The sequence below is a fragment of the Scomber scombrus genome, chromosome 11, assembly GCF_963691925.1.
Source record: "Scomber scombrus chromosome 11, fScoSco1.1, whole genome shotgun sequence".
Lineage (NCBI taxonomy): Eukaryota > Metazoa > Chordata > Actinopteri > Scombriformes > Scombridae > Scomber > Scomber scombrus.
In genome coordinates this window covers 10,486,890-10,511,215 of record NC_084980.1, presented here as the reverse complement: position 1 = coordinate 10,511,215, position 24,326 = coordinate 10,486,890, and the positions used below count along the sequence as shown (strand labels likewise).

At 40.6% G+C, this 24,326-nt stretch overlaps 3 protein-coding genes across 3 annotated transcripts; all 3 read left to right on the top strand.

The window, feature by feature from the left end:
* Positions 1-357: 357 nt before the first annotated feature.
* mffb (mitochondrial fission factor b) lies at positions 358-6,954 on the top strand. The gene is made up of 7 exons (XM_062428840.1): positions 358-492; positions 1,244-1,468; positions 1,623-1,801; positions 2,641-2,732; positions 2,848-3,018; positions 4,064-4,139; positions 4,678-6,954. Exons 2-7 carry the CDS (start codon positions 1,249-1,251, stop codon positions 4,807-4,809), a joined length of 870 nt encoding a protein of 289 aa, XP_062284824.1. The 5' UTR covers positions 358-492; positions 1,244-1,248; the 3' UTR covers positions 4,810-6,954.
* A 1,267-nt stretch (positions 6,955-8,221) lies between these two features.
* Positions 8,222-11,562, top strand: zgc:110269 (probable flap endonuclease 1 homolog). The gene is made up of 11 exons (XM_062429331.1): positions 8,222-8,303; positions 8,845-8,911; positions 9,357-9,459; positions 9,684-9,738; positions 9,845-9,906; positions 10,001-10,137; positions 10,345-10,405; positions 10,534-10,665; positions 10,767-10,912; positions 11,016-11,160; positions 11,427-11,562. Exons 1-11 carry the CDS (start codon positions 8,222-8,224, stop codon positions 11,481-11,483), a joined length of 1,047 nt encoding a protein of 348 aa, XP_062285315.1. The 3' UTR covers positions 11,484-11,562.
* Positions 11,563-12,622: 1,060 nt separating this feature from the next.
* Positions 12,623-24,263, top strand: agfg1b (ArfGAP with FG repeats 1b). Its single transcript, XM_062429513.1, has 12 exons — positions 12,623-12,925; positions 18,052-18,145; positions 18,445-18,560; positions 19,234-19,372; positions 19,458-19,617; positions 19,787-19,894; positions 20,879-21,020; positions 21,377-21,456; positions 21,561-21,653; positions 21,867-22,025; positions 22,521-22,615; positions 22,732-24,263. Exons 1-12 carry the CDS (start codon positions 12,759-12,761, stop codon positions 22,786-22,788), a joined length of 1,410 nt encoding a protein of 469 aa, XP_062285497.1. The 5' UTR covers positions 12,623-12,758; the 3' UTR covers positions 22,789-24,263.
* Positions 24,264-24,326: the final 63 nt, after the last annotated feature.

Genomic DNA, 24,326 nt, shown 5'->3' with positions numbered 1-24,326 from the left:
AATGTATTTACACAGAACAACAACAACAACACCACAATAGTCTTCATAAATATGTTGTGTTGTGCAAGGAATGCCTAAATAAATATTTAAATGATTTAAATGACCTGCATATATTAGGAATTTATTTGGAATTGATCTGATTATTTCTGTGTTAATAGCAGAGAAAAATCCAAGTAGTAGCTTTGTATTATTTTGTAATCAGCCCAATTACATAAACATTGTATGAAAACAGATAATTTCAGAGTGTGCGCTCGTTTTTTACACCGGGTAGCGCCTCTGCTGCGGCTCGCTGGGACTGACGGTGCAGCTCATAAGCTCCGCCCCAGCGGACATACCAGGCATGTTATCAGCAGCTACACACACACACACTAGCTTCAGGCTGTGTGTCTTTCAGTTTCACTCGTTGCCTGCTCTGGTTGATGAAGTAAAAACTCCTGTAGAAGCAGCTTTTTGACACATGACACTTTAAACTCCGGTGCTGAAACCATAACGGTGAGTAGTAATTGTGAGCTGAAGCCCCGAAAAGCTTCACGTATATCTTGCGGTTATTGGAGCCAGTCATCGGCTGTAAACGCACCTCTTGCTAACATGTAGAGATAACATCAGCCAACGCGGGTCAGACATGCCATACTGGTAACATTAGCTCGATATTAGCTACGTACATGCTAGATATGGCGTCTTATGTATGGCTTTTCATTCAGTGACATTGAAACCACGTGTCAACTACAGCTATTCCTCTTGTCTGTGTTATGTAATCCAATGCAGCCCTACGTTAAATGTTATGTCTAGTACATTATTTATTAGCTTTGGCTAACAACCTCTCCGTCGAGATGGTTTGGTTCCTCAGCGGGACATGCCCGTTTTACACCGGTCAAAGTGACCGTGTTTTGGGCAGTACTCCTCGCCACTGAGCCAATTAGGATGAACTAAATCCCTACACCTAAAATGTGTGTCATTTAAAATTAGGCGTAAAGATACTGCTTTAAATTACAATCATTACATCAGGGTGGCAGTGCAGACAGGCTACTGCCAGTTATGAGGGAGATGGCAAACATCCAGTGCTCACACATATGGGCTTTGATGTAATTATTGAACATTTGACACTCATGCCTCTGTGACATTGCCATTAAACACAAACGTCTACATGTCAACCTGCATTCTAGTCTGACCTTTTATTAGCAGAGTATTTTTTAGGTGTGTTTTTTTTTCTTTTTCCATTTTCTCTCATTTAATGTGTCCACAGGCTGGATGAGTGGGCCAACCTTTGCCCCCCCCTCTGCAGAGGTGGCTCAGATCAACCGCATCCATTATGAGTTGGAGTACACAGAGGGCATCAGCCAGCGCATGCGGATCCCTGAGACCCTCAAGGTGGCCTCAGACCACCAGACAGGGTCTTTGCCATACCAGCAACACCTTCACACTCACACTCACACTCTGATGCAAGTGCCCGAGAGGATCATTGTAGCAGGTAGGCACAGACTGGTATACAGGTGTATGGCTAAAAAATGCTACAATACACAATACTAAGAAAGTAGACCCTGCAGACACATGACTGTGCTATCATCACCCATGGAAAGCTAAAATTATTTTTCTGGCCCCTCTCGTACTCACTTCCTCCACAGGGGATGATGATGACCCTCAATTCTCTCGTCCCAGAGACTTGGATCTGATTCAGTCCGTTCCGCCCATGGACCTCCTGGACATGAAGGCCCCGCCGCGTGTCCTCACCCTTACCGAACAATCACTGGACTCCCTTGAAACTGACCCAGCTGCCAATTCACAGAACAACCCCAGCCAAGTTGTAAGCAGGGTTCCTTAAAAAGTCTTTAATGCAATTTCCATAATTTAAGGCCGTGTAATATCTTAAAATGTCTTGTTTTTCGCTGTTGTCACAGTTTTTCATTGCCTCTCCTCTGCTGTGCTGTGTTTGCAGCCCACACATGGAGAACTTAGCCCTGCCCTCGCTGAAACACAGAGAGCAAATGAGAGAAACGCGAACATAAATGACGGGGTAGAGACTCTCAAACTGGGCTGAAATGAAATCAGTTCCCATAAATTAGGTAACTAACATAAACATGGTTTCAACTGCGTTTTGTCGTCATTTATGGTCGCACTACTCTTCTCTGCTCTCTGTGCGGGTGGGGATCAGCCACACAGTGTAGCAGAGGAGAGACTGTATATCAGTTGAAGTACTCGAGGTGACAACAACTACACTTGTTACGTTACTGTAAGTGGAATAAAAGCTTTGCAAGTAAAAAGCCATTAAAAGTATTTTTTTAATGTAATCCACAAAAAAGATAGACAGACTTCAAATAGCAAAATATTTTGCCATAGATGTGATTTGCATCACAGTGAAGTAAATGACAGAGCACAAAAACCATAGACATTTTCTCTAATCACACAACATATATTGTCATATCGCACAGCCTTAATATATACTAATTAAAACATACTTATGAATATTTTATTACGTTTTGGCCAACTTTGTTCCTCTAGATGCCACTAAATTCTTCACACTGCACCTTTAAATTCTGAGGCGAAGCCTAGTTGTATGAGAAATAACTCTTCACAGCAGCAGGTTTTAAATTGTAACCTGTAATGTAAGTCTGGCTTTGTTTGAAATCTGTGTATTATCCACAGGCCCATTTTCATTCACGGTCTCGAAGGGAACGCAGTATCAGTGAGAACATATCTGGTCGCCACAGCAGTCAGACCAGCAGAGTTGATCTGAGGTAAGGACACCTGTTTCGCTGCTGCTGCCTTTTCTTTCTGTCATTGTTATGTCTTATTACCTTGATCCTTGACAATTTCTTCTTTCTTTCATTTCTCCACACTTGTCTCTGCCAGTGTAACCCCTTCCCCTTCTGCCCCCCCAGTCCGGTTGTGTCCCCCTCTCTGTTCCCCTGAGGATGCAAACATCAACCTGTTCACAGCTGCAGGGTTCCTGACTTATATCCAGTCAACAACTCGCCGGGCGTACCAGCAGGTGCTTGAAGTCTTGGACGACAGCCACCGAAGGTGAGTTGTCTCTTTTGTCCCTGAATTTCTCAAAAGTCACTTTGAGCCCAGAGTTTCTCAGAATAAACAGCCGGTCCTTGTGGTAAAATAAGGAGACTTAGGACATTCTTTTAATAAGAAAAATAAGAATAAATAGGGTGAAGAATAGTTAAAAGTATAGAGGAGGATGTTTATCGAATGAAGGAGAAAGTAGCTAGTTCTTTCAAATGATGAATACCAGGAGGAAGTAAAGTGATCCACATTTGATTTTCTGTAGGGATGATGTTTGTTAACTTAATTTAAGAAGTAACCTTACAATTATATTAGTGTCGTTTCAAATCTTCAAATGATTTCAATTTTCCCCTTAGTCTGCTCCCTGTAAACCAAAAACAATGTTTCAGAGGGCCTACCTAACAGGGGTCATTTATGGGGCATGTGTTTATGTTATCAGCATTCTGCTCTGGTTCAAAAATCTTGTTTGATTTTGCAACTGTAGACTAGGGCCCAACCGATACTGGATTTTTGGGGCCGATGCCGATATTGGGGAGTAAAAAAAGTCCATATATCAATATATTGGCCGATAATCTTGTATATTCATTAGAACACATTTTTTTGCAGTGATACATAAAATGTTGTTATTTAACACTGACAAAGATATGTAATGGAGGCATGGTGATTTACAGTTTAACAATGATCTTTATTGTGTAAAATGACATCAGTGCACTGAAATGGTAAACTTGGAATTTCATCATTATAAATAACTAAAAAACACAGAATATTAAAAAAAACATGTTTATATATCTAAACAAATCTAAAAACTTTAATTAAGAAAAATACATCAAATGCTTCCTTTATAACCAAAAAATGTATATATTGGCATATACTGGACAACATAAACCTCAATACTATCATATCTGTGATAGGCTAATATCAGCTGATAATATTGGCTGACTAATATATCAATTGGGCTCTTCTGTAGACTTGCCAATACGGGGGAAAAATAATACAGCACACTTTGTCAATGGTGTTATCATTATTAAAAAATAGGAAATGTTGATCTCAACAGGGCACACCTGGACCTGGCCCTGGACATAAACCCTGATGAGTCTGGCTTAGTGGACGCCTCCTCACTTCGACGACAGGTAAACAGACCTCAAGTCCAGATAATTAAATACAAGTATGTGTCATTGATATGTGATAATAATGCTTCTCTACTACTCTGGTATGCATATTGGGACTGTGCTGTTTGTAGTTATTTTGTTCTTGTTGAATTCACTTCCCAGTTTTCTGTTTTTCTGTGAGGGCTCAGTGAAAATATGCTGAGACTTACATATCTCATAACAGGCTGCAGGCACGAGAAGCACACAGCCTCTGATCAGGGACAGCAGACTTTTTTAGATAAGCAGCTGTAAACAAAAAATTAACAAATACAGGTTCTAATCACATAGGCCAATGAGAAAGTACACAATGATTTTCTTTTTATAGTATGCATTATTATGTACTGTAAATGACAGTGGCGATTATAGTTCTGCAGACATTGTCTCACATGGTCTTGCATAGTAAAAATGTAAAAGCCACGGTGGCAGTCTTGTTGTATTCTGCAGGGCATCTTTCCCAGGCCCAGCCTGGGTGCAGTGTGATCACCTTTACAATGTTTTTTGTGTTCATGTCATCATTCAGATTGTGAAGCTGAACCGACGTCTGCAGCTGCTAGAAGAAGAAAACAAGGAACGCTCGAAGCGAGAGGTGATCCTGTATTCAGCTACTGTGGCATTCTGGCTCATCAACACCTGGATCTGGTTCCGTCGCTGAGGTGGGACAAGACGGAGTCTCCCAAAACACTGGATGCCAAAGCAATTTCTTGTTAAAGGTGCAATCACAAAAAAACATGATGCAGTTTTTACCAGCATCTAAAGGCAACCACAAAAAACTGGAATTTGTAGTGTCCTTCACCCCAACCCTCCATATTTTTATTGCAAATTCTTGAAATTTGTCAAATTTCAAGCTTACTCTTCAGAGATTAGACCTGTGGCAGGAAAACTACTGTCAACACCTACTGACTGACTCTGGTGGTGCAATACAACATCACTCAAACTGGAAGTAAAGCTAAATGGCTCTCATTCAAAGATTCATATATGTATTTAATTCCTGTATTAACTGGCAAATGACGACCAAAACAAAGCACAAAGACACTCCAGCTGTGTAACCGAAGTTTGATGCATCAGCAACAAACATTCGCCAGCTGTGGCCAATGATAACGACATCTTAGATGTCCAACAAATACATTTTGAATTCTAAACCACTGTTTAACTTTCTCAGAGGGAGATTTATATCCTCCACTTTCACATATTGCACAAATGTTCTTTTTGTGTTTGTTGAATGAAATGCTTTGTACTAAAATCCCCGGGGTTGTGAAGCATTCCCAAAAAACATTTTGTTTAGCATTGATATCAAGAGCCACTGACGGTATTAATCACACCTGCCAATAGTGCTGCGAAAATTATTCCTATCATCAATAAATCAGATGATTATTTTTTCAATTAAATTATTGATTGTTTGGTCCAAGGTAGGGCTGAAAAATGTCGGAAAAATATGTAATTGTGATTATTTTGTCTGATATTACAGTTGTGATATGATTTGCAATATTAGTGGGACTTACACATTTCACACTATTATTCTCATTTTAATTGAAAAACATTAAAATGATTATGGTGTGATCTTTGCAGGGATCAGTAACAAACAGAGGTTGTCTTAAAGGACAAGTGTATAAGATTTAGCGACATCTAGCAGTGAAGTTGCAGATTGCAACCAACTAATTAATTGTTCAGCCCTTTTTCAAGGTGACGTAGTCAAATTACATGTTTTTATATGACTTGCAGTCTGAAACCCACAGGTTCTCATTGTGCTATCACACATGACAAAGAAAAGCATCCAGTCCTCACATTTGAGGAATATTCTGGCATTCCTGCTAGAACATTTAGTTTCAGCTCTATTTGCAAACCCCCACTGATATATTATAGTTACTTTGTGAGGCAGGATTAGCCGAGACGCTGTTACTGAGTGCACCTTTAAACCTGAAGAATCCCATGCACAGTGGAAACAGATGTTACAGTAATGCTTACCATTGTATGTATTTTGAGAGTAGAGAACAAACTTTGTAAATGAGTATTTGTAGTGACAGGAGGAGAAGAATGATTAGATGGAGAAACAAGGATTTACTTTAGCACCAAATGTTTTGGGGACCTGACCCAGAGCTGGAGCTCCAGTTACAGGACCAAGCCACAGACCTGACCTGTCTCGTCTGTTTGAAGTTGAGGTTCAGCAGTTTTGTCATAAATTACCATTCTTCAAAGTGTCAAAGTATGATGACTTAATCTAGAGATGCCATAATATTTACCATAAATATCCTCTGAGTCCTGCGTTACCCCAAACATTTGTGTACAGTACTCTAATAGCCTATAGTTGAAGTGATGTAGTTTATTCCTTCATATTATTTTTTTAACCTCTTTGACAGTCATGATATGAAACTCATAAATGACACCGATTATGAGCTTGATGAAACTTGAAGTGGCAACATCTAAGGATGTTATCAAATGATGTATTCCAATGCTGTCTTTGCAGTTTGCTTTCCAGAGACTTTGACCACTCAAGTTTTTCCCCACCTTTTCCACAAGAGACGTCAGCATGGACTGTGTGGTTTTATTCATCATACAGTGTGATACACGTCTTAGAGCTATTGTGTGTATGATCATGTGTTAAAGGTGGCTATGTATATGAAATATTGATGTCATTATTTTTGGAATAATGATGTATTTCATGGAGATTTATTGATAACATATCAACAAAATGTTTATTTTTTCTCTCTGTTAAGCACTGTACCTCTCACTAAAGCTGGAGTTTTAAGTTAAGAGTTTTCCTTTCTTTGTAATACATTAATACATTTGTCGTTTGTAAATATTTTTGCTGTATTAAATGATGGTTGATGATGATGTTACTTTCTGTCAGACTCATGTCTCTGTGCAATGCTGACCCCTGCTGCTGTGTTGACTACTAAGCAACAGCAAGAGGAGTTCAGTGCCTGAACATCTCTCTGTTGTTGCAGAGAGATACTTTCTTTTTAATTAGATATCAAGGCCATTTTTAATGACACATTTTTTCCATTAACGGTAAATAATGTGGGGCCACAAGGTGCTTCCCATTTCTCTAAAATTGCATCCACGTTACCCTAACTTGTCTTCTCCTTGCATCCTAATCCCGCCCATCGTGGATGCATAGAGAGACGCAAGGAAACCACTCGAGGAGATATGATTTTAGAGAAATGAGACGTCCTTTCCTCTGAAGAGTGACGTGAAGCGACATCTGTTTGGGATGACGGCGACAGCTGATCACAGCTGGATCAGCTGTCAGTCAGTTTAAACAGCTTTAACAACTTTTGACGGAGTTTGTGTCTGCACACATGCACTGTGCCATGACTAATGGAGGTGCGCTGCTATCACAGACAGAGCAGTTTTCTCTCTGCTCTATTATATATTAGCCTTCCTATCTGACAGGCACCTGCACATGGATAAAAACCTGCATTCCTGCTCAGAGACACACGAACCACTCCTGCTGACAGAATGTGTTTATTTATTCATTATTTACGTCTGAATTTGTTGATATTCTGATTGTGAATGCATTATTTAATAACCCAAGAATATGATCAGTGTGTTTTTAAACACTGACAATTGTTTTTTAGGCTGAATGTTTCAGGAAAAATGAATATGATGTAACTCAATAAACTTAAAAGTATCAAACCCAAAGCTCAGGAATTTTCAGCCTCACATGGAAATGACGACTAATTATGTGAAATACAAATGTGTTTAAAATGTCTTGCTGACAGACAGACTCTTCATTATGTTATTTTTAATCTATAATAATATAACACCCATTATAACAGTTAATGGGGGAAATAACAGATCATGAAAACATCTTTCTAATTAATTAAGAAAGTTGTTTATGGTTCTTTTGATGATCAGATGTATAATTAACTAATTTTAGCAAGATGGTGAATCATAAAACAAAATATAGGCTAACACTTTAGAGTGACACACACCCAAAGTTTAATCGACTTTCTGCGTCGTTCGTTGTTTGGGCTTGAAGGGGCGTTCGCTTGGATTTTGCCAGTTTGGAACTAAATTTTCCGATTATTCTGACACCACATGAATGCCACAGTGCAGGCAGTACAATGGGGATCACCAAACTGGCAGATTTGATCCGTTTTGATGCTCCCGGTGCTATTTCTCACAAGGACATCAGTGACTACACAGGTAATCAATTTAGCATCTTTAAGTTTTATTAACAAGATAAACTCTTTGTGTCAAAGTGGTTGTTGCTAACCTGATGAATAACGTTAGCATACAGCTGTTAGCTACTTAGCTAACAGTGATGTCAATGCAACAATACACAAGACGTCCTTTAAAGTTACTACACTGCGATGACAATGTTTAACATAAAGTAGAAGAAGATATTCCCAGTCGCTAAAATGCATCAGTGACAGTACAAATGTTACACTATTGTACTGTATTTATACAACTTTGAGATCCTTCTACTTCACTGGAGTACTGTATTTCCATTTACTGGTACCTACCTTGTACTTTTATAGAATAGAATAGAATAGAATAGAAAGTCCTTATTATCATTGTACAAAGCACAACGAAATTGAGATTTAAAAAAAAAGCTCTGTTGAAACCGTTATTCACACTGAGTATTTTAAACTGCTGCATGGTAAATGATGGACAAGCCATTTATGACTAAATGGAAACTGTATTGTTTGATGCTGACGATGCTGGTGCTGTGTTCACTCCACAGGAAAAGTGATTGCTCTGGATACCTCGATTGTTGTGAACCAGTTCCGCGCAGCGACACCTTTACTAAGGTGAGCTTCTGTTCTGTCTGGAGAAACCGTGAGAGTTTTGTATCATATGGTTTCCTTTTTTTTTCAGATCAGCATTACTCTATGTGTTGATACATTGATCCATCCAAGTGAATCATGTGTCCGTAAAAATAGAAACACCTGTACAATGCAAGGTTGCTGAAATTCCTCTGCACAAACCTTTCTTAAGGTTTTTGTTGAGCTTTTGTTGTGACTACTGCTTTAGTTCCTGTGTTTATGCAATTTGTGTCTAATAAAATATTGATGCACCACCACAAACAACAGCCACCACAGAGTTGAGCCAAGACATCTTTGCCTCAGTGTGAGCAGTGATTCAAAATTCACACTAATTTCTCAGTATACAGAGGTTTGTATTTCTGGTCTCCCAGTGAATCTGTATGTCAGCCCTGTTCATTTAAAATGATCCTGGTTTCTTCTCTCTTGTTAGCCCCTTGTTAGGTGTCTTCTTTCGCACGCTCACCTTCCTAGAACATGACATAAAGCCGGTCTTTGTGTTTGATGGAAAGCCTCCGGGGGAGAAGACAGCTGTTGTAAGTGACACCTAGAGTCTGTATCTTTTGGCTCAACTTGAAACTAAACAAACATTCACAGGTTAGAGAGAGACTAATCTGAAATCTTCCCTCATTTGCACATAATTTTGTGAGAGCTGATCTCCTTACATGTGCTGATTGATGAAAATAGCTAAAAACAAACTACTGAAAGTAAATTTGATGGACCGGAGTGATCCTGATAGAAGCTCCTGTTTTTCCTGCAGCTTAAGAAACGAGCTGAAGCAGCAGGTTGGGGCACTCCGAGCTGCTCAGGCACAGGTACAGACACAAAGAAAACATCAATAACAACCAAGTGCACATATTTAATTAGTTTTCAAACATATTCCTGACATACAGTGTATATCCTCTCCTGTACTGCGCGCAGCATCATCCCAAACCAAAGACTGTCTCCAGCTCCTGAAGCTTCTGGGTGTACCCGTCATCCAGGTACGACCTACACATGGGATCCATACTGTATATTTGTTAATATTTCCTACATGTTCACTTATTTTTCTCTCTTTCACTCTGTCTTGTGCTCCAGGCTCCAGCGGACGCTGAGGCTCTGTGCGCCTGGCTGGTGCGAGAGGGGACTGCGGACGCTGTGGCATCAGAGGACATGGACACACTCCCATTTGGAGCCAGTATTCTTATTCGCCAGCTGAATGCCAAGAAGCAAAGGTAAGAACTGTGTAATTTATGTGTTTTGCATAAAGGATCACACTGGCTTTTTACATGTTGTAGCCCATTTATAACAAAACATCCACAATCCCCATTGTTACCAATTTTTCAAAGCATGATGTAGATTTTTAGGTTATTTTTTCCTGCTTTACAAGTAGCCACTGACTGGTGTTCCTCTCGCTCTAATGTTGATCTTCTTCATTACAGTGAAGTTGTTGAATATTCTTTATCCAAGCTTTTGGACAAACTCCAAATCACTCACAAGGAGGTGAGAATAAAACATTATTTTAAATGTCTTGTAAAGCATGCTGATGGGGGATTTGAAGGTATTCATTATACTTTGTTGCACCAGAATGATCTTTTCTTCTTTTCATTTTTCTGCCACCACTCCACCAGTTTGTTGACCTGTGTATTTTGCTGGGCTGTGACTATTGTGACAAGATAGCCGGTTTGGGTCCAAAGAGAGCTCTGACACTGATCCAGAAGCACCGTACTATTGACAATGTGGTTTTGCATATCAACAGAGAGGTACAATATTGTCAACAAGTGGTCTTTGTTTTGTTTTCAGTTAGTTTCTTTACAAAAATGTATGAGGTCCTCATAAGATACGAATATCTGCTGCCCTGTAGACCCATCCTGTGCCACATTTCTGGAAGTACAAAGAAGCACGGAAGTTATTCTTGGATGAACCACAAATCGAAGCTCCTAAACTAATCTGGACTGAGCCTGATGAAGAAGCCTTGGTTCAATTCTTCCGTTGCAACAGACGTGCCAAGTATGGACTCATGGCTGAATTTTCAGCTTTTATTTCAAGTAATTCTCTGCCTCTTTCAAAACTAGTTCTGCCTGTATTTATGTTTTATGTTGGCCTTCTTTAGGGAGGACAGGGTCCGTCGACGGATGGAGAGGTTCCGTCAGATGCGGGAATCTAAGCGAGAGGAGAGGGAAAAGGAGAAGGCAGCGGGACATAGCAGGCAGACTCGCATGGACGACTTCTTCAGAGTTACTAGAAAGAGGGAGCAGGTGAACCCACAGTATTTTTTACAAACCATTGTAGTGACGTATTGAATTGATTTTGAACCTGATTCATTTGACGGAAAGCTATAATTATTGATGTAACTTGAAATTAAAACCAACCTTGAAATATTTGGATCAATCATGTTTTGAAGTCATAAAGCAGGGAAAATTGTGTCTTTTGTATCGTGCAGAAGACCAAGAATAATACAAAATCACTTGAAATACATTAGCAGTGTTTGGTTTGTTTGAACAGTTTCTCTTGCTTTCTTTAGCCTGTGGAAGTGGCAGACTCTTCAAACAGCAACAGAAAGAGACCGAAGTCAAAATAAGCCCGCCAACATCTGCTGCTCATTGTCTCCGAGGTCAAAGTTGGATGGAAGTTGTTTTCATCTATGTCTGCCTGTACAAATATCTTGAAAAAATTATGAATCCATTTGCCAGACGGCTTTCAAATCTTAATCTAATCTTTAATCTTTAATTTTCTTTTAACCGTCATGCTTCATTCCTGTGCTGATGAGAAAGTCATTTTTTCTGTATGAACAAATTTCAACAGTTTCAGAGGCAGCAGCTTTACATGTTGGATAATAGTTTTGCATTAGCATGAAAACTGCACTCCTCTATGTGTCTTCTAGTTGCCATTTAATTTAAAAGAAGACCAAATAGGCACCATGCAAGACCCCGACTTTATGTCCTTGTCTCTGCATAGGAGCAATACCCTACTAGCAACACACTAATCTGATCTTGTCTGAACAGCAGTCTCCCCCACAATGTAAATCACAGAGCAATTCTTCAGCGCAGTTTCCTGCAAACCCACCAAGAAACGCAGAGCAGGCGGTGGACGGCTATGAATGAGAACAGTGTGATCACTGTCAGGGAGGCCTTCCCGCAAGCCAAACCGGGAGACAAGGGATGTCTCATCACAAGATATTCAATGAGCACCTGTTGTGTTAGCAGTGCCAAGGCAGGGACCAAAGACTTGAATTTTTAAACATGCAATTTAAAGTGGCATCATGTCTAAAAGAGATATTGAGATGTTTAAATCCATGTGAAGAAAGATGTGTTGTTTTATTTTTGAAAATAGTACTGTAAATATACAAGACTTTATGTCTTTTTGTTATTTGGATTTTATATGTGAAGCTGTTGGCCTTTTTAAATAAAAATAATGATTGTTTGTTTTTCCGATGTTTTTATTATATATTATAAGTGTGATTGGGTGTGGATTGGGGAAAATACTGTATATATAATAAGTGAAGTTTTTCACAGCAAAACCTTTCAAGTAACTGCACTTTATGGTGATATATTTTAAAAATACGTGCACAACTTTGCATGAAAATACGAGGCATCCCTCCAAACCAACAGATGGCGGCTGTGCGCTTGAAGTCGGTCGGTGTGCCCTTTTTTTACCTCCTCGAAGAAGAACCAGTTCGTCAGTCGCCCAGTCCCTCACCAGCCAGACCTCTCAGCAAGGTGTCTGCCTGGCTACACCGCCGTCGTACGCGGCAAGTCTGCCCTGAAGACACCCGTCCTATCCCGGGTCATTGACCAAACCCCCCCTCCCAACCCCTCAACCCGGTTATACCAGCCAGCTGTGTTTCTTTTCGGCCATGGCGACCAGTGCGAAGCGAAAGCAGGAGGAGACTCATCTGAAGATGCTCCGGGAAATGACCAGCCTGCCCGCGAATAGGAAATGCTTCGACTGCGACCAGCGCGGCCCGACATATGTCAACATGACAGTGGGATCCTTCGTTTGCACCACCTGCTCCGGGATCTTGTGAGTTTCCTTTTGGGTGAAGGTATCATCTGTATTGCTCGCATTGTCCACCAGACCATTTGTGCGGTCCTACACTGACTTTGGCGGGTCCATTAGCTCGTTAGCTAGCGTTACCGTCCGGACAGGTAACGTTATTGTACCTCATTCGGTTCCGCCCGAGGCCGCTGGGTTAGGGTTTGGTTTGTTTACGGCATTGCTTAAGTGTGATGAAATATGCGGTCATATATATATACATATTTAGTGTGAGAGGCTGTGTCAGTGGCTTATTGTCTGTGTGGTGAAGGTTAGCAGCGTTACGTTCACATACCTTACAGTCAAATATCTGGCCGACCTGTTTAAAAACAGCTCGTCACAGTCTGTTCCCCTGTTAATATGTGTTTTCTCTGACCGTAACCTCACACAACAGCATCCCTAACCATAACCAGTCATCCTCTGAGGTGCTTAACCTGACCCCAAAGTTACCTTAACCCCAGCCAGCAATCTCTGCTGCGCTTAACCATAACCTCAAATCCTAACCACAACTGGGGAGGTGTTGCCATAGGAAACACAAGTCTAGCTGGAGGGGGTCATTATGTGAGGGTGGAACAGACAACACCGGGATCTCCGTTATCTGAACTTTAAATGGACTTCTTACAAAGAATGTAGTAAAACACACACACACACACACACACACACACACACACACACACACACACACACACACACACACACACACACACACACACACCTTTAGATAAGCAGGAGCAGGGTGGGTCCCTGAACACAGCTTGAAATAGCTGAAAGATGAAGTGGGGCAGTGTGTCGCCTCTAGCTGCTGTCTGATGAAACCACTTCTTGTTCTTCAGAAACTCAAACGAAATCATTGCCAAGATTTAGGCAATGACTTAGATGTATGCAATATCCTCACTGCCTACACACATGTAGTTTCTCATATGGAGCCAGACAAACATTTTGTACTTGAATTGCTGTCAACATGTGACCCCTGTACAGGCCAGCATCTTCCTAGAGCCACTGGTGGCCTGTGGCATCCTGTGTCACTCTGTAGGCAGTTTAAAGACTGTCTGTCGACTAGGGCGGGGCTGACTTTCATAATTTGTTTTCATGACAGGTCATGAGCCATAAGTCTGTTTAAGGATAGTTGTTGAGCCACCATGTTCCACTCTTTTGCTTTTCATGCATTTTATGAAATTACTTCCCCTAAGGGGCTTATGATTTCACCTGTTTTGAAATAAAAAAAAGGAACAAAAATACACTCTTGACTAATAAGTCTTCCGCCCAGTTTTGTCAACTCATGAACTACCAGTAGCCTGAACAGTGTCCATTGATGCCTGATGCCAGAATATCAACTTAACATTACTGTAACAACTAAATATGTGAAAACAAGATGATGGATAGCAGTTAAATAAGAATACACTAAACTTGTTTACTCAATTATTTTTAAACCTGTGTTTACACAATTATGTTTACATAACCCAGTTTCGCTGTTACAATAGTTAAAGGGAGGATTTGTTTTTCATAATTGTAGCAGATTGTTATAAATTACTATAAAGTAATTATGAAAAGAGTGTATTTTTAAATTCAAAGTTAGTAAAATCATAATCTCCTTGGTGGAAGTATTTACATAAAATTAATAAAAAAACAAATATGTAGACTATGGTTGCTCAACAACCATCCTAAAACAGACCTGCTGACCTGTGGTAAAAAAAACAAGAAATTTGGCCCCGCCAACAGTGTGCCACAGGCCTCCAGTGAGGTGCCACAGGCCGCTACTGTGGTACCACAGGCCGCTACTGGGGTGTCACAGGCTGCCAGTCCCACTTGGAAGATCCCATCCGTGCAGTATTTACCTTCTACGTGTGGACAAATAGTGTGTGTATTGAGCAGGATCTAGACACATTGTATGTTGTATGCATATAACCTGTCACTATTTTTGGACAAATGGCACTAATAAGATAATGTTCTTACTAAGTTTTACTCTCTAGTTCTGTGAATCTGGGCCAGTATTAAACTATACAGGATAACCACATTGGCACATCAATTGGCTCAAAAGTTACATTTGGGTCATAACTACTTTTGAGTTTTTGAAATACAATCCATGTAAGAAGTATTCACCCTCATGAATGCTTTTCCTGTTGTGTTTGTTTTACAACATTCAGAGATAGTAGATTAGATCATTATTGATCAGCTAAATGTAGCACACTTTAATATCAAGGTTAGAAAAAAAATCTCTAACATATGATCTAAATAAAGTAAGTGCAAATATAAGGTAAGATAATTTGTTGTATAAGTGTTTGCCTTCTTGAAATCTATATTTGGTAAAGACATCTTTGGCAGCAATTACAGCCTTGAAAGTCTTTGTAGGTACATCTGTAAATCTGGACAGCGTACTTCTTCCTCATTCCTTTTGGAAGACTGCTCTGTGTCTGTGAAGTCGCAGTGAGCAGCAGTTCTCCTTCCTTGTGTACTGAAGCAGGTTTTCCTCCAGGATTTCTCTGCATTTCTTTTGTTCTCCACCTCCACAAACCCTCTGCGTGCATCAGAGAGCTATCCTCATCGCCCGGAGCTGCCACCACCAGTTTTTTCATCAGAGTATAGTGTCCCACATCCCGCTTAGCAAGCAGAGGCCTGGATGTCATATGATTTATTCTTTAAGTCGTGGTTTTGCCTTTTCCAAACTGCCATAAAAATGCAGCTGGGGAAGCAACAGTTTTTGACTGCGCTGTGTCGCCTCACTCAGCTGTAGACTCTTAACTAGGGCTGGGTGTCCAAAATGTTTGATACCGTTGCCGTCAAAGATAGAAGATTTTTCAATACCAATTTTATAAAATCCATTTTAACAAAAAGAAAATTACATTACTTTACAAAGCTTTAGTTTATTTTTCAGTTTATTGGAATTTTACACACCAAAAGCATATAAGCTATAAACCTATTAACTACAATCACATTCATACTGTTGAGCAAGCTAATTTAAACCCTTATCACCCAGCAATACTTGCTAGTTTTTTAACATTGGTTGGCTTTAAAGAGAAAGTGTATTGACTGTCTCTGTACAGCTGGCTAACATTAGCAGAAATGGTTTCATCACTTTGCTTTGACAGCTGTTTTGTGTAGTATATTGTCTGTGAATGCTAGTCAGGTTAACGGCTCAAAATGTAGAAAGTGGAGCCAGCAGCGTATACAAGGGCTTCATTGGGAACAGGAAGTTGTACCAAAACATCTAACCTGCAGTTAAGACAAGATGAAGCTTTATTCAAATGTTGAAGATAATGCTATTGACTGCTGGTGAATGGCTGCTGCTCTGTGTGACCATAACACTGAACATAACACAGCTAAAGTTAGCTGAGCCTCACAAGACGATCACCAGCCGCCAAACCTCAGCTGTTCGATATTATAATACAGCTTTGACTTGTTTTACCAGCAGGTTTCGTGTTTTGGTCCAACCTGCTGTTACTGATGAAACTGCTGTAGACACTGTTGCTGCTACAGTCTTTGATGTTTATGTTGAGAAGCTACAGCAGGATGTCCTGGACTGCTCCACTCCTGCTAGGTACTGCAATTTGGTACCAAATTACACAAATGTTTTTGTTGTACCGAAGCAATTCAGTTGGTGCCATGAAAGTATTGAAGTTTGGTATCCAGCCCTACTCCTAACCTGACGGGCTTGATGGTTTGTTAGACAGAACCAGCTGAGAAGTAGTCCGTGGAAACAGTTTGGAAAAGGGCGACCACTTTCAAAAAATACTTGGTAGGTGATCGGACGAACCATCTGTCCATCACTGTCTCATTTTGCGAGGCAGTTGGATTCGTAAGGTCACGAGATAATGCGAGAATCCTCATTGGACGCTGATTGGTTCGGGCCAATCAGCGCATAACTTGAAGTCACACAGGATGGATTCTCATCTGATCTTGTTAAGTTGTGATCTCATGAATCCAGCAGCTGAGCAAGGTAACTAGACTTAGACTTCAGAGTTGCTCCAGGTCTCTTGGTGTCCTCCACTAAGGTTATAAGGACTTTGTGGACTATGGTAAGCGAGCGCACAGCCGCCATCTGTTGGTTTGGAGGTATGCCTCGTATTTTCATGCAAAGTTGTGCATGTATTTTTAAAATATATAAAGTGCAGTTACTTGAAAAGTTTTGCTGTGAAAAACTTCACTTACAGTATTTTCCCCAATCCACACCCAATCACACTTATAATATCAGTAGTAGTTTGTAGAGTTCTCCCTCCTCTGTGTCGAGGGTCTGATGATAGGGGCTGTACAGATTGTAAGCTCCCCACCCTGCATTCTCCCTTTTGATTGGTACTCTCCAGAGACCATGTCATATATTTATTTGAAATGTTCATTTGTCTTCATGATGTAGTTTTTGCCAGCTACATCAGCTACAGATGTATTTAACCTAGAAGTAATTAAAACCTAGTATGTCACATAGGTTATCTCAGTTTAACCAATCTATGAACCCATCAGCTGTCTGTCCGATGACAATTTAGCCTCTGGGGGGGCAACAGTCAACATTTTTGGGGGTTCAGGCATAGCAAGCGGATACCCAGATAATGGATATCTGGGCCAAGACTTCCTCTTCTGTGTGCTGGTTTTTGTTTATGGTCTGATTAGCAGCTTGAGACAGTCTCTACAATCTCTGTTGATAATTTCTATAAATAGATATATGCATATGAATGAAGATAAATATAAAAAGCGAAATCATCATCAGACGATAGCTGATGATGATTCGGCTAATATTGTTCCGCCTCTTTTGCTCTCCTCATGCCCTGTTTACCTGCATGCCACAAAAGCAGGCTTAAATGTGATGGGTCCATACCACTCGGACGACAAACGGAAACCACAGTGCCTGCGTTATCAGAATCTTGATTCAGCATTCATATGCAGATATCTGTTTATAGAGATTATATAGCTATAAGTCAGCTATTAGTAAGTTGGTTCAGGTCACATTGACGCTCAAATATTTCTGAATTAACTTTTGTCTTTAGTTTGAGTTTTAAGGAATTCAATGGCAGTAAATACTGTTTCTGATGGTTTGTTTTTCATGTCATTTTACGTCACTTGAATAGCATTAGGTTGCATCCGGCTTCTCTTGTTCTTCTGCTAACAAATACCTCCTCCACCCACAGGCGAGGGCTGAATCCCCCACACAGAGTGAAGTCCATCTCTATGACCACGTTCACACAGCAGGAAATTGAGTTCCTACAGAAACACAGCAATGAGGTATCACGTTCACTTTCACAACATTTCACATGGTTAACCATATTATACTCATCTTGGCGATCTGTCTTTGATTCAAAAGTGGGATTTTGGCATTTTTCAGAGCCCTGATTAGTCAACTTTATTGGCATTCCTCTTTCCCTACTCAACACCCCCCCCCCCCCCCCCCCCATTTCTCATCATCCCCTCCCCCTCCCCTATACTTTCTCTCACCTCTCTCCCGGCTTTGCCACCACCCCCACCCCCTCCTTACCTCCCACTCTCCTCATTCCTCTGCCTCTCCCCCTTCCCTCCCCCCGTAGGTCTGTAAACACATCTGGTTGGGCCTCTATGATGACAGGACATCAGTTGTTCCAGATTTCCGAGAACCGCAGAAAGTAAAAGAGTTCCTTCAGGAAAAATACGAAAAGAAAAGATGGTAAACTTTTCTTCTTTTTTTTTTTGTTTGGATAAGAAGTGGCAAGTGTAAACCCTGTTGTTGAAAGATTGCATCCAAAGCAAAGCTCAAGGTAGTTTAGTTTTAGATCTCAAGAGTTTTGCATTATCTAACTAACATTTAAAATCTAACTTGGTGCATAACTCAATAAATCATGTAGTTGGAAAACATAGTTCAATTCTCTAGCGTGCGGAAACCTCACTGTCAAAAGTCAACTGGTAATGTTTGGCTTGTTGCTACCCATTGTGATGCAAAAGAAAAGAGTGTTGACAATCTCAATTGTTGCCTCTGCCAAACACCATTTTATAGTTGTTGACTTTGTTAACTGTGTGTTTCAATTTGATAGCAGGCTCTTCCCTGTCTGGGACTCTCATTCTTTTATTCCCATTTCACTGCAGTGGTGGTGGCAAAAGAGCACATCTTTTAAACACTTTGGTTTATGAATGAAGGTCCCATTTAATCAGGTTAAAATACTTCAGTTATAGAAATTGTCTCAATCAAATGAATGATTAACCTAAACACCATCCTTGCTTAATATAAACACTATGTTGATATTGTGCCTTTTAATAGGATCGAATGACAAAAGTTGCATCTGTTTGGACTTTTCATTATTTCTTTATAAGTTTGTGATGCCGTTTTTTTCCTGAATGTCTAGGTATGTCCCTCCAGACCAGGCAAGGGCAGTAGCAAGCGTCCAGGCCTCTGTGTCCGGCTCCTCAGCCAGCAGCACTGGCAGCACCCCAGAAGTCCAACCCCTCAAGACCCTGCAGCTCAATAGGACCCCATTGCGCCAGGTAAAAGAAATACACATTGGGCCTTTTTTTTTGCCCAGCAGATATTCAGATGTCTGAAAGAATTTGCTCTCTTTTTACCGCCCAGTCTCCGGGAATGGGTCGTTCCCATGCTCATAGCGCTTCTTCTCAGGAGAAGAAATTTGACTTGCTCTCAGACCTGGGAGGAGACATCTTTGCTGCTCCAGCCTCTCAGACTGCCAGCTCTACCAACTTTGCCAACTTTGCACATTTTCAAAGCCAGTCAGGTAAGATAGCTTCCTCCAGGAGGTCCCTAAAGCTGATACATTACAGACTAATGCAGATATATAGAAGTATGTACTCTTTGGTTTATCATCATCCCATACATTACCCTACCATTGATTTTATTTTCCACATTCATTGTTTGTGTTAATTATTCATTGTTTATGGCTGCAGCACCTCAGGGTAATACAAACACCAACTTTGCCAACTTTGATGCATTTGGAAACACTGCAATTCCATCCCATCTGAGCACGTCACCCCCCTCAAAGTCCTTTTCATCAGGTACCACCCCTCCCCACCACTGTCTTCCTTCCTTCCACCCTGTCAACATACACTCACCCTCACCTCAGTATTTTTCTCACTCATTTCCTACCCACTGTGTCCACTGGGAGTCCCTTTCCACCGTGAAAATTTTCCCACAGATTATTAAACTCGATATACAGTGATGCTCAATATCTATAGAGTGCTTACTTTGATCGTTAATGCTAGATTTTTAGTTCAGATCTTCCTTTTACTTAAGAGTCAGTGACAGCAGGCTTCAGGCTGCTGCCACCACGTTGTCCTTCGTGTATAGTGGGGCTGTGGTGCTCACAGATGTGGGGGCGAGAAAGAGGATAACTGCCCTTAAAATCAGAACTGGAGCAACATGTCTGCCATCCAGAGAGAGAAAGGCAGGCAGAGAACAGAATATTGTCTGCCAAAAACCAGCACAGAGACCCAGGAAGACATGAGAGTGGCCACTTGCTAACAGCAGAGAGCAGGAGGGAGGGCAGACGTCTCACTCCGCTACTCTGTGCTGTGACTCTGCTGCTGCTGCTGGAGACGGTCACGGAGTAAACACTTCATGTATAATCGTAGCGTCCATCGTCTGACCAAGTATTGATAACGCAAAGGAGAGCTTTTTTATTTGATGAACATGCGCGCTGATATGTGAAAATGAACTAAATGGGTTTTATTTTTATAAAAGTAAAATTACGGTATGGCGGCAGGAAAGTAATGTAATTGATGTATGCCCAAATACTGCTAACAGACTACTGCTGCAAATCTGTTCTACAAATGCTAATATATTGTTACTTAAAAAATGCGGTTCGAAATAATTAGGGGTTCTCAGTGGACATTTGGCTCTAAACCTTACATAGAGCAGATGGTTGAAAATACAGAGCTTCTCCCTTCAATCATTCTAATTTTTCTTTTGTCTTTTTTTTATCATTAAGAATGTATGTGTATGCATCTTTGAGTCTATTTAAAAATCAAAACTGTCGATAGGTGGAGGTGTGCCAATCCCATCGATGTCAAGTGCCGTCCCTGCTCAGACCCACACAGGGAGCTCGGAGGATCGCTACGCTGCTCTAGCTGAGTTGGACAATGAGCTCAGCTTCTCTGCCTCCACAGGGAGCAATGTGCAAGGGTGAGAGACTGGCAGACAGAAATATTGTAATAACACTGCCAATAAATGTTCACCAGAAATGAACAGCTCATTTCCGACATGCGTTTCCTCTGCACGCCTGTAAAAGACTGGAAAAACACTTTATGACTACTACATGAGTTTGATTTATTCAGTGTTATACTGTTTGTACTGTGCAGTGTGTTGTTTATAAGTCTATAAGAACTTCCACACCTGAACTGCTAGTTTCAAAGAAAGGCAGTGAAATGTTCACAGTACCACTGAATACATTTTAAAGACAACTAATGGTTGTCCTGCATACTGCTTGTTTTTAGCGGATGTAAAAACACTTTCTTTATGCTTATCCTTTTTCTCTACAGGAACTTATTTGGACCAGTGCTTGGTTCATCGCCAGCCCAGAATCCACCTGTTTTACCCAGCATGCCGCCTAGCTTTGGAGGTGGCCATGATAATTTCTACAACAGTGATGCATACAGAAAGAAAATACAGTGTCACATGTAGCTTGAAGTCTCATTTTCTAACATACTCCTGTGTTTCATCCAGCCGTCCCATCCACAAATCCCTTCGTTGCTGCAGCTGTTGCCCCTGAAATGGCCACCAACCCCTTCCAGACCAATGGTAGAGCTCCATCTGCAGGTGTGTGTGTGTTTTGAGTTTAGTGTCACGCATTTCCTAATTTTGATGTAACCCAGTTGCCTTGTCGAGTAAGCTTAGTGATTTGCTACCATATTTAGAACTTACTCATCCTTTTGTGTGTGTGTGTGTGTGTGTGTTTGTGTCTGTGACTATATGTATATGGTGTGTGTGTATGCGTATTCATTGTACACACACTCTGTGTGTGTCTCATAGCCTCGTTTGGTACTGGCTCCATGAGCATGCCTGCTGGCTTTGGGAATGCGTCTTCCTACTGCCTCCCGACCAGTTTCAGCGGAAACTTCCAGCAGCAATTCCCTGGCCAGGCCCCCATCCCTTACTCTCAACCTGGGGCCTACCACCCTCAGTCTAATGGTTAGTGGCCTCCCACATCCTTCTTTCCTCTTATCCTGTTCTACCTGTGCAGCACCTGTCAGTGATTTCGATCATATACTTGAATTTTTCCTGGCATGAATTGCATGTATTATTTATCTGATGGACCTCTGCATTGCAAGCTCACTTTAATTCTGGCTGCAGTAAATCAAAAGTCAGTGGCAGCTACTGCACAGTGATAAATGATTGCATTTAGGGTGCTCAGCTTTAGGCTTCTGCTGTGGACCAGAAACACAATGAACACATTTGGCATCACTCAAAAGGCTCTGTTCACACCTGAATGCAATCTGACATGCTGGGGCTTGGCTCTGTTTTAGTTCCTCCTCTGTAAGTCTTAGTACCATCGGATTTTAAGATAAATTCTCATAATTTAGCTCATTGTAAATGACTGTTTATGTTTGACTCTTTATGAGCTGGTGATATAACAGTTGCAATGAAACAATTAGTTATAATGTGATGTATCTCTATCACCTGCAGGCCCCGCCTTCCCAGTGTATGGTCAGAACAAGCCCTCCATGACGCCGTTTGGCCAGCCCATGGCTGCTCCTGGCATGTCCAATAACCCATTCATGGTGAGCACACACTCTCTTCCAACTTGTTAAAGATGGTCAAAAAAGTAAATGAATATAGGATGTGCTGTAAAAAAGTTAAGTAAAAGAAAAGGAACTGACCCTCTCTTTTATTTCAGGCGGGAGCTCCAGCGGGGTCGTTCCCTTCAGGGGGTTCCACCAACCCTTTCCTGTAGCACAGCTCCTAGTCCTCGCCACCAGAGGGCAGCATGCAGCACATATTCAACGCACCCGTTCCGTCACGCTATTAGTGACAGTACATTTCTAAAGAAAAAAGACAAAAGTTTTTGTTTGTTTGTTTTTTTTGTTTTGTTTTTTTTTCATAAAAAAAGTTTACAACACTATGAAGGAGTACAAAGGACTATACTGAAGACTAAGGGACTGTTATGGGGGGGAAATGTACCATTTGGACTATATACAATACATTATATGCTTTTTATTTTTTGTTTATGACTGTAAGCTCTGTGCATATCATCATTTGTAATCACAATTAAGTACATGAGTTGAGACTGAGTTAACAAAGGTGAGTATATACACACACCTTTATTGGGAAAAAAAACAACCACTGCAAACTATCTACTTAAGTAAGGGTATGCGATTTAAGATTATTAACAGGGTTCCATTCAAATCTATGATCTGTGGTTTGAAACACCCACAGAGATGCAGGTATTTCATTTTCAAAAGGGATTTCTTTTTGTTATTTTAGCAAAATTGGTACTATATTGGCACTAAAGCCCAAAATGTGTTTGACAACTTTCAGATTCAGAGTCAACAGTTGCCTGTATGCGAAAGCAGCCAAACCCACATCTTTTTAAATCAGTGTAACATCCTAAGAAGTTGGATAGGACACTGTAAAATGAATTATTAATTATTCTTTTAAATATTTCCAATACCTGTAAAATTGGTAAAAAATATAGTAGATTTTAGTTTGAAACCAAGGAAAGCTCATTGAATATGAGGCCAGCAGAGACTTCAGATGTTTTTAGATTTAGGTAAAGGGGACAGGTATGTCTGCTAGAGCACAAATGGAGGAAAGTCACAAGGAGTGCAAGCATCAAGATGAGTAATTTTTTTGTGCCCTAACCCAACCTAGTCTATGAAACACTGTGAAACTGTTGAAATACTTTCAGTAACCTCCAGCTGGTTGAACATGTCACAGGAGCAAACCTCAGATATTCACTATATTTTAAACGTATGGTAAAGATGTAGGCATCAGGGTTGTGGGTGTACCTCAAAGTAGCAGGTGAGGTAATCCTCTTGACAGGGAATGACAAGTTTACCAGACCCTGTCTGGACAAAAAATACAAACATACATTCGAACAAAATATCTTTGAAATGTTATATTGTATTCACCAAACTCCCTTGAAATCTGTCTTCTTGTTTGCCTTCTTATTAAAAAGCTTAAGGGGGGGGGAGAACAGGGTGAAGAGAAATGATCTCAATCCAGTTTGCTTTAAAATGGCACAGAGAAAAAGAACAGATGAGGGTTTATCTCATTACTGGATCAGACTGTGACTCGAGAACAGGGGTGCCAGTTGTGCCACCAATGACTAACAATGAATTTGACAATGTGTTTCTTTACAAGAATAGGTAAGTGAATGTGTACATATATAAATATATGTATAAATAAATTAAAAGATTTTTAACTACAGTTTTGAGTGTTATAACTCTCGTTTATTCCAATACAAAGATGACTGCTCAACTAAAACTAAAG

What these genes read in the sequence shown, in the direction of transcription:
- mffb (XM_062428840.1), top strand. Translation starts at nt 1,249, where the DNA reads ATGAGTGGGCCAACCTTTGCCCCCCCCTCTGCAGAGGTGGCTCAGATC. An exon ending in ACCAGCAGAGTTGATCTGAG is followed by an intron (nt 2,733 to 2,847) that starts GTAAGGACACCT and finishes TGTCTCTGCCAG; the next exon opens with TGTAACCCCTTCCCCTTCTG. An exon ending in TTGGACGACAGCCACCGAAG is followed by an intron (nt 3,019 to 4,063) that starts GTGAGTTGTCTC and finishes TGATCTCAACAG; the next exon opens with GGCACACCTGGACCTGGCCC.
- zgc:110269 (XM_062429331.1), top strand. Translation starts at nt 8,222, where the DNA reads ATGGGGATCACCAAACTGGCAGATTTGATCCGTTTTGATGCTCCCGGT. An exon ending in TGGGTGTACCCGTCATCCAG is followed by an intron (nt 9,907 to 10,000) that starts GTACGACCTACA and finishes CTTGTGCTCCAG; the next exon opens with GCTCCAGCGGACGCTGAGGC. An exon ending in TTACTAGAAAGAGGGAGCAG is followed by an intron (nt 11,161 to 11,426) that starts GTGAACCCACAG and finishes TGCTTTCTTTAG; the next exon opens with CCTGTGGAAGTGGCAGACTC.
- agfg1b (XM_062429513.1), top strand. Translation starts at nt 12,759, where the DNA reads ATGGCGACCAGTGCGAAGCGAAAGCAGGAGGAGACTCATCTGAAGATG. An exon ending in TACAGAAACACAGCAATGAG is followed by an intron (nt 18,146 to 18,444) that starts GTATCACGTTCA and finishes CTCCCCCCGTAG; the next exon opens with GTCTGTAAACACATCTGGTT. An exon ending in TGTCCAATAACCCATTCATG is followed by an intron (nt 22,616 to 22,731) that starts GTGAGCACACAC and finishes CTTTTATTTCAG; the next exon opens with GCGGGAGCTCCAGCGGGGTC.